Source organism: Myripristis murdjan, chromosome 15 (assembly GCF_902150065.1).
Source record: "Myripristis murdjan chromosome 15, fMyrMur1.1, whole genome shotgun sequence".
Classification (NCBI taxonomy): domain Eukaryota; kingdom Metazoa; phylum Chordata; class Actinopteri; order Holocentriformes; family Holocentridae; genus Myripristis; species Myripristis murdjan.
In genome coordinates this window covers 9,778,133-9,787,930 of record NC_043994.1, presented here as the reverse complement: position 1 = coordinate 9,787,930, position 9,798 = coordinate 9,778,133, and the positions used below count along the sequence as shown (strand labels likewise).

General features: G+C 41.3%; 1 protein-coding gene across 2 annotated transcripts in view; it reads left to right on the top strand.

Moving 5' to 3' along the window:
* Positions 1-499: 499 nt before the first annotated feature.
* Positions 500-9,798, top strand: part of bean1 (brain expressed, associated with NEDD4, 1) — a 49,977-nt gene continuing 40,678 nt past the window's right edge. The window contains exons 1-3 of one of the 2 annotated variants that reach the window (XM_030070344.1): positions 500-635; positions 4,697-4,759; positions 7,704-7,820. In XM_030070344.1, the coding sequence (XP_029926204.1) occupies positions 608-635; positions 4,697-4,759; positions 7,704-7,820 (208 nt within the window). In that variant the 5' untranslated portion in view covers positions 500-607. Of the gene's footprint in view, positions 636-4,696; positions 4,760-7,700; positions 7,821-9,798 lie in introns of both variants that reach the window. The other variant, XM_030070343.1, reaches the window with a different exon arrangement.

The window sequence follows — 9,798 nt, the reverse complement described above, 5'->3', positions numbered from 1 at the left end:
TGGCTGACTTACCACATGCCTGCCCTGAATGATGCGCTTCTCTTCCCAACCATGACACACTTACTGGGCTGCAGAGCCAGCAGCACCGAGCCACGGGACAGAGCGGCGGCGAGAGGATACAGCCGGATACAGGAGCTCGCCTGGATGAGACGAGGATGCTGAGGAAGAGAAACAGAGAGAGGAGCTGCTGATGCTGTCCGGAGGGGAATGAGACAAGGAGGAAGAGAAACAAGCTCCGCGGGCTGAATGGTGATGATGATGATGATGATGATGAGGGTGAGGATGCTGTTGATTTTCTGGTTGTGAGACCGGAGGAGGATGCTTGCACGTCCACGGCGCGCCTCTCTGTTGATCATCATGCGGGGATTGCACCGGGTATCTCGGGTATCACCGGGAGTTTAACGGCGCGCTATTCTGAGGAGGTGGGCCAGGTCCCGAGAGAGAGAGAGAGAGAGAGAGAGAGAGAGAGAGAGAGAGAGAGAGTGTGTGTCGGGGCACGATACGGACGGTCGGACTATACGGTGATCAAACCGGGATGATGTTGTTGCTGCTGTCCGGGATGTGAAAGGACAGAGGGGAAAGCGAGGGGACCACTTTCTGCCATCGTATGGGGAGATATTTCTACATTTTGGGGGGTAAGTAGGCAACACGTCTCTCTCTCTCTCTCTCTCTCTCTCTCTCTCTCTCTCTCTCTCTCTCTCTCTCTCTCTCTCTCTCGCCAGTAGGCCTACTCCTAGAAGAAAATTTGGGAGGATAAGATGATGAGATTATACTGTTGCCACTGGCAGCAAAACTCTACAATACAGTAGGCTAACAGGAAATAATAATAAAAAAATTAATTAATTAAAAAAAATACTTTATGAAGTATCATAGTCACTAAACACACTAAAAGTGCATATTGTAGGAATAGTGTACAGACAGAATTGGGGATAAGTAATAATGATAATAATAATAATAACAACAATAACATAACATGACATAACAACAATAACAATAACAATCATAACATTAATAGCAATAATAACAGTAGCCTTAATAATCATAGGGTACTATGATTCATCGTGATACAATAGGTGGTAAAAAAAAAAATAAAGTACCATACCATACCAAGTACCAAAATACCATAAAGTATTATACAAACACTATAAACTCACTGTTGAGTAATGCAGACACGCTGTAAATCTGAATATTACAGGGATATCTCTCTCTCTCTCTCTCTCTCTCTCTCTCTCTCTCTCACACACACACACACACACACACACACACACACACACACACACACGCACACACGCACACACACACACACACACACACACACACACACGCACACACACACACACACACACACACACACACACAGGCGTTCCTCCCACACTTTTAACTCGCTTACAGCACTGTGCAGCCTTACAACAACAGTTAATCCAATAAAATATTGACACAGGAGGATGGAGGGCAACAGGCTGCAAAAGTTTAAATAAATTATTTTACCACCATATCACCATGCATTTGTGTTTAGAGTCAGGGTTTGTTTATTTGCATGTACAAATGATAAAAGGAACAAAGACACAAGAACAAGATTTTTACAGTACAGGACTTAAAGGCTGATTGTCATGACTGCCTTTCAAAATCAGACCAAATCCACATCACAGCATTATTTTCTACTGTTAACAGGTATATTTCTGCTCTTTCAGTGACAGTTGGTGGATGCTTTTATTAGTCTTACAGTCACAGGACTGCATACGATCTGAGAGCGGCCCCTGTGGGCCCTGAGGCCAAAATGATGGTTAAAGGTGCACTATGTAAAACTGCATTGAAGTGAGGGCCTTTTAGACTCAACTGACAAAAAACATGAAATAAGCAGTCTGATGTTGAGTCGACAAGTGTTGGCCTGATTCACTGATTGATTATGTGCTTACTGCCCTTTTTCAATTAAACTTTAATGGTCTTTACCTCATGCAGTCAGTAATTTTGCATAGTGCACCTTCAAGTGCCGTGCTCTAATAATTCAGCTACAAAGGTCAATGCTGTTTCAGTCTGACTCTTGTGCATTCATACAATATTTTTCACTCTTGGAAGTCTAATAATCCCACAAACGGTGCACAGAGAGACTGGGTTCTGGACAGATTGTGTGCAACATGCAGTGCAGGTCCAACGTGTAGCGAGTCTTAACTGGACCTTTATGTCCATAGTTTAGTTTGTAAACACAAAGTAAGCTAATTATATTGGTAATTAGAAATTGATTTTGTTAATGTATGGAGGATGCTCACTCATCCGAGAAACACAATAATATACTGGAACCCCCATCTCGCTGCTGTTATGTGAAAACCTCATATCTTTAAAATGGCAGCTTGTCAGGAGCTCCACAAAACAGTCGTGATTTTAGCTGTGAATTTCAGAGTGGATTTTAAATGGGTTTAATGTGCGCCATTGTCAACCTACTGAGATCCCTCATTAGAGATAAAATAAGAAAATGACCAGAAGTGGAGTTAGGGGGTTGTGACATAACAGCAGCAGCACAAGCAGGAACGCACGCCTGGCATCACAAGGCTCGAACTCGTGACCTTCTAGCTGTGTGATCACCTCTCACGGGAATTGAACCTGCGGCCCGCCGGTAACGGGACGGGCTCTCGAACCGCTGGGCCACACTGTCCCACCGCAGATATGAGGCCGTGTGAGACTGCTGCTGTTGCCAGGACTGACAGGTTGAATGGATGACAGGGCTGTGTGGGCCAAATAGACTGTCAGAGAGAGCTGGGAGGAGATGGATGAGAGGAGGGAGGGAGAGATGGAGAGAGAGAGAGAGAAAGAGAGAAAGAGTCCATGACATAGAGAGGGAGAGAGAGGGCATCAGAGGGAGAGAAGGCAAGAAAGAGGGAAGATATGGATGAAAAAAACGACGACGAGTACTGTTCTGGCTACAGGCTATACCTGATTCCCTCACTTTCTCTCCCTCCCTCTTTCTCTCCCTCTCTCTCTGTCTCCATCATTGCCTGCCTTTGCCTTATCGGTGGAGTATTTCAACCCCTGTAGAGTAGCATGGCATTGCTTTGCTAGCAGCGCTACTCTAACAAATTAATAAGAAATAGGTTAGAGTGCACGGATCACTTTTTTGTGACATCTTAATGTGTTATTCAATACTCACTTTCTATTTTTAAAATGCTCTTCCCTGCTTTATAAAATACCATGTATGCTGGCATCAGCGTCATGTGTTTTCTAAATGGACGGCATACTTTCCATAGGGCCCTGCAGGATCACCTCCAAAAATGCTTTTTATTTATTGCACACAACACACTGTAGGTCCTATGAGCAAATTACAGCATAGTGTATATTTTCTTTGTAGTGCTTGTCCAGTTTGGGTTTTTTCAGATCCTTTCATCTCTAACCAAACTCTCTCAGAGGACTTTCAAAAAAGGCTTGTGTGTTTTAAAAACTGGCAGCACGTATAAGCACTGTTGGCATGCAAAAGCGATGCAAGTGCAAGTCTGTGGAGAAATGACACCATTTCAGTCAGAAATGTATTCAAGCCTGCAAAACTATTAGTATAAAACACTTTTTTTTTTTTTTTTTTTTTTTTTTACATATTCCTATTGTTGTTGCATTTTATGGAAGCAAATAAAAGGGCATGCCTTTGATTTTGAGAAAAATGATCACATTTTTTATTGACTTGAACTACACTAACTATGGTTGCTGTGTGCTTTTGTCAAGTTTTGACTGCTTTTAGCAGTGTCTTCTCCTTATTGTTGAGCTATTTTATTATGCTGCTTGCAGTCGTGGATTCATGCAGCTTATTCCTGTTCTATTTCAACATTTTCTTGTGCTTTCTGTCTCTGCTAGCCTTTTTGCAGCCTACACCACAGTAGATCACTACAGCAGAGGCCTGCCCAGATTTCAGGGATCTGGCATTCTCTTGAAGGAAGGGTCCAGTGTTTTTAGGAGCCTGTTACTATACTGATCACAAATCAAGCTTCCTTGCAGAAGAGCGAGAATTCACAAGATTTTAGAAAATGGTGTACGGCTGCAGTTCTGATCAGCCCTCAACACCCCTGTCATGACATACACAGATGTTTCAGACCAAAATTTTGGTTTTGGAGATATTTCTGTTAGCAAAGGTTGTTTTATTTTCATTGTATTTTTTGTTTTGTTCATTTTTTATCCAACAGTTTGCATTTCCTATTAAATATGGCTTATGCTACAATGCGTGTTACTGATATATGTATATATATATATATATATATATATATATATATATATATATATGTATACACACACACACACACACACACACACACACACACACACACACACATATTTAAGCAATGTGATATGACACTGTTTTTAAAACAATAAACCAGTCAAGTGTTTTCAGTTAGCAGCATGCTGTCTTTTTTCTGCTTTCAAAAAATACACTAATGAAATTAAAACATCAAATGAATATGAAAGAAAATTACAAGTGACAGCCTTCTAATTAAAACAAAGTGAAATAAAATGACTCTAATAATACATTACAAGAACTAGAAACAGTTAGACACCACTGCAAGCAGACCGAGGGTCCCAAGATTCATTTTTCGATGATTTAGTTTACAAGAAATGTGACGATTGAGGTGCATAAGAATCACTTTGCTGGTCTGAAGTTTCCCTCTCACTAACTCTCTCTTTCTCTGTGTGTGTCTCTCCATCTGTCGCTCCATGGCTGTAGCTGCTCCACTGTTTGCTACATTTCTCCCTGGATCGTGGAGAGCAGTCGGAGTTGACACAAACTGTGAGTTCCTCTCTCACACACACACACAACAGTACAAGAATTGGGTGGGAACAACCTTCTGTGTGTGTGAGGGAAAGAGAGAAAGAGAGAGAGACATAGAGTGACGGAGAGTTAGCTGCCAGAGTGCGTTATCTGTAATATCTGTCTGTGTGAGCAAGGACAGTTATGTAACAACGAAGCAGAACGTAGCTCAGGTTTGCACGAGTCTCTTGCTCTCTCTCCGTCACACACACACACACACACACACACACACACACACACACACACATATACCTACACGTGCAGATGTTGAGGACAGATTGAGGGGTTGTGGGATCATGAATGGAAGGTCCTTGCTGCCATCACTTTTACTTGTTCCAATCGTTCATCCTCCACCTTTGGAAGACATTTTGGAAGACTTTAGAGGAAGAAGCTACCTTCTTTTGCCTTGTTCAAGTTAATAAAAGTGTCTAAAAGTCTGCCTTTGCATCCAACCTGAGAAAGTAAGGGGAGGGAGGGTCAATTCACTTCTGAAAGCTGCACAAACCAGGATGACTATGTAAAAATACACACGTCCTGTCAGTGGACCTGCTAATGACATAAGTGCTGCATGTGTCTCCTGAACTCAGACCTGAGCTGCAGTCACCTCATTCTGCAAGAAACAGAGGAGCAGGTTGAATTCTCTGAGGTACAACTCTTAAGTGCTGATGTGTTCAACTTGTTGGGACGCCCACATCCAAAACTATTTTCATCTATGCATTTTAAATCGATTATAAACAATCTGCGACAGATTTTGCTTGTTTTTCAAAGGCAGAGTTGACTATATTAATGTGAATATATAAACCAGGGTTTAGATTTTTTTTATCAGCTCAGATTTCTAAGATCAGTGGCTTCGCTGCTGTGTTGACATTAGGGGTTTTCACAGTTTGGTTTCCAGCTTGTTTTTCAGGGTGTGCTTCAGTTTGTGACTTGATAAAACTGAACTGAGCCAGACTTTGAGTGGTTTTCCCGAGGTTAAACACACCAAGAATCCAACACAAAACGTTGCATGGGGTTTTCCCCCAGGCAATTATAATAATAACATTTAATCAAAAGCAGTGTTGAATGTTCTATGTTAAGAGTGTGTTCCCTTTAATTTTGCATCATGCTAAAAAAAAAGGAAAAAAGAATGTGAAAGAACTGTGCTGATGGAATAGAGTCAACGTTCACTACTGTACAAGTTTCGGTGATTTTCAGAAAAAAATTGTTTAAACCTACTTTGGCACACGTCTGTAATTTGTAACATCAGGTGGGCGATACCAGATGACACAGAAGATACCTGAGACAGGCTATTTATGGCAAATCCATGAACGTGGCTTTGAGAGAAGTGTAAAACTACGTAAATCGGTACTCAGCGGTGATGGCTGAACCTCCTCACCACCTCCACAGGTCACTATAAAACAGTTGAGGTCCAAGCGTGGTGCAGTTTACTGACAGCACATTTTGTGTTTTCAAGGTGTTGTGCTCTTCACTGTTAAAAGTTACTCTCCTCTTCGCACTGCCATATTGGGTCGACTGCAAAATTACCAGCGGTGGAAAGAGTACCTCAAACTGCTCAAGTCGAAGTGCTGTTACTTTGCTTATAATTTATGTCAGTCGAGGTAGAAGTTGTGCTGTAAAAATCTACTGCAAACTACATTCTTTTAAAGGGACATTGCCCTAAAATGAAGTTAAGACTCAACTGACACATGTGGAATGAGCACATCATATGATGGTTGAGTCTATGTGGTTCTAATGTCGGGCCAACTCACTGATATTTCTCCCATTTTTTCCCACTTTTTCTACATTTTTGCCAGTTGAGTCTAAATGGGCCTTGCTTCTATCAACCACCTGCAGTTTTTCCATCATGCAGCTTTTATTGTGAAATTTGGAAATGCCAAAAAGTAGAACCAACAAAGTAGAAGCAGATTCCTCTTCTCATCTTTGCTGGCTGAGTTTTTATCGTGAAATGTTCCACAATCTGTCATTGATCATTTGTTCTCTGTACTGGATGTAATTTAAAATGTAGTGAAGGACAAAACTCAAGCAACAATGTGCATGAATAAAAATAAAATTGCTGACTTTAAAAAATACTCAGAAAAAGCTGCTCAGTTACAGTAATGTGAGTTAATGTAATTAGTTACTCCCCCCACCGACTATGACGTGCTGCAGCTTTAAACCACATGACGATTGGCAGGCCTTTTTCTATTTGTTTAAGCCTGGTTCTGTTTTGTTGTTGTTATATAGCATTTAATCAATAACTTTTTATTGTTTGCCTTATTGATTTCTTGTTTATTGCTATACAGGCAAGTTGTGACACGTTTGAAAAACACCTCATGAATACTATAATGATGATGATGATTTTCCTCCATCCTCTTCTTCCTTTTCTTCTTCTTCTTCTTCTTGTTATTGTGTTGTTCCGGTTTAGTCGTAGTATTTGCGTGTGTGATGTGTGTGCGGTTCAGGTATTGATTGGAACATTTGAACCCTGTGGCCATGTTCCGGAAACAGCCATGAACACACACACACACACACACACACACCCAGGGTGGCGTGGGTGGCCACTTGACTGCATCAGGCACACACATACACACACACACACCCACACACCCACACACATACACACACACAATGCCTGGGGCTTTATAAACAGCTGGGCTTGGAGGTTGTGACTCGCACATCAGTCTCTCCTCTCTTCTCATGCTCTCCCTCCCACTCTCTCTCTCTCTCTCTCTCTTTCTCTCTCTCACTCACTAAAACAACACAGCATCTCTTCCTCTGTTTATTTTGCTCACTCTCTATCTACCTGCCTGCTGTCTTCTTTCCCTCTTTTCTCTGGCTCTCTTTCAGCCTGTGCTCCCTGCTTTCTCTCTTTAATCTGCTAATCTCTCTCTCTCTCTCTCTCTCTCTCTCTCCCTCTCTCTCTCTCTCCCTCCCTGTCCAGCAGTGTATTTAGCAGCGTTGTGTGGTAGCGACCAGTTGAAGTTGGCTTCCTGCCTGTTGAGATGTGCCAATAGGAAACTCTGTGGACAGGGGTTCATGCTGATGAAATTGATCTGCTCAGGTAAGACACAACGATCTTTCCTCCTTCATCTTTCTGTTGCTCCCTCTTTATTTTCATGTCTTCATTCCACCTCTTTACTAAATGTGTCTTGGTCTTGGAGGGTCTGGGAGTAAGTATTCTTTGGAAAGCAGATGGAGAGTGGTGCTGATTTGCACAGCTTCTAATATTAAAGATTGTGGGATTCGGTGGATCAAAAGAGGGTCCTCTGGTTATCATGTAAAAAAAAAAAAAAAAAAAAAAAAGAGAAAAGAAATACAAAATGTCTAAAAATTTAAAAGTCTTTACTTTATTTGGTGAGTTATATTTCTACTTTAGAAATTGCACACGTGTTTCAACTCCATGGCCATGGTCAAAGCATGGTCTTTCTTTCTTTCATTCTTTCTGCAAACATGCAACTTTCTGATGAGAAGTTGTCAGATAAAATCCTTATATCAACCAATATGTGAGAACACAGAGCCTGATTGTTTTTGCCTTCTTGATGGCCACGTTTCTCCTTCATCCTTTCCTCCACCATCTGCTCTTGTTGAATTACACAGGTTTTGGACAGCCATGCGTCTGAGCAAGTAGAGTAATTGCAATATTAAAAAAAATGTTCCATTGCTTTTAGCCTCTAAAAGCCTTTCAGTTATGCCGCTGTCCTCTTTGTCTTTGTCCCATCTCTCACTGTGGAGTCTTAGACAGTAATCTGTCTAAACAAATGGTGTGGATACTGTAATAAATCTGGAACAGTCATTGCTGTTGGATAAAGTCGTATTATCTTCAACACACAAGACCAAAAATAGTCATTTTGGCTTTATCAGTGCCCATATATTTGCAAATACAGAGTGTCTATTACATGGACTTGCACCACCCAGCTTGTTGAAATTTACTCAGAGAAAAGAAAAAACAAACGAACATAAAAAGAATGATGTAACAAGGCAAACTCAGCATGGATTTGTGGCAGTGTCTTCTCTACAAACCCGGTTAAGACATTTCGATGTGTGTAAGCATGATTGAAGTGGGTGAAAGAGACAGCCAGAGACAGAGGAGTGGTTCAGTCCGTGTGTTCCCCTGTGGGTCTGTAGGATCAAATCACACCAGAACTTCCTCTGCTCTGTCTCCATCTCCCTTTTCCAGTAGTCTGAACATGCAAAAATGGTCTGGGAATTGTGTTTATGTCTTTAACCCTGGGAGCCACAATGATGCAAATATTCTTTTTGGGAAGTGAACTTGTCCTTGGAGGATGCTGTGCTATTACAGGTGCAGAGTTTTGGTGGCTCTGTTTCCCAGCCTTGTCTTTAGGGCACAAAGTCACAGTATGGCTAGACTGATATATTGACAAAGCAATATACTGTAGTGGGTCAATACTGGTGTTTTATTAAATATTGATCAATTAATATATCATATGGTCCACTGCCAATAGAACCAAAAACAGATTATCCTCTTCGGCTTTGCTGCTCCCATGGGTCGTTTTGTTGCAGGGCTGCATTCACACCCACAGAACTTTGTTTTAAAATTTACTGACGATCTGAAGGTTTCCAAAGATACCAAACATGTGCTGCTGAATTCTGTGGAAATGTGTCTAAAATGATGCACAAGACATGTAGATATTTTCTCTTTGATGTAATGCTGCAGCCATAAAACAGCAGCATCTTGGGTCTGAATATTTGACGCAAGATAAGCATGATGTAGCCTTAATGAAGCGCAGCAACCAGCAGATACAGCACATGTACAGTATGTGACATTGTATAAGATAAGGGAAAAGGGAATTCTAAGTTTTAGGCTACTTAGGAAAGGGGAATTTACACGGAAATCCGAGTTCATGGGATTAAGGATTTCCACTACTGTTAAATACTGAGGTGAACCACTCTGTGATAAAAAGCTGCTAACCCGTCCAAAGTTTAATTTTTAATATGTTTCTGTGTTTTCAACGAAATAAAACATCAGCCATCACTAAATTCATGTAAAAATATCCCTATGGGCATCAGGCTTCAAAAAC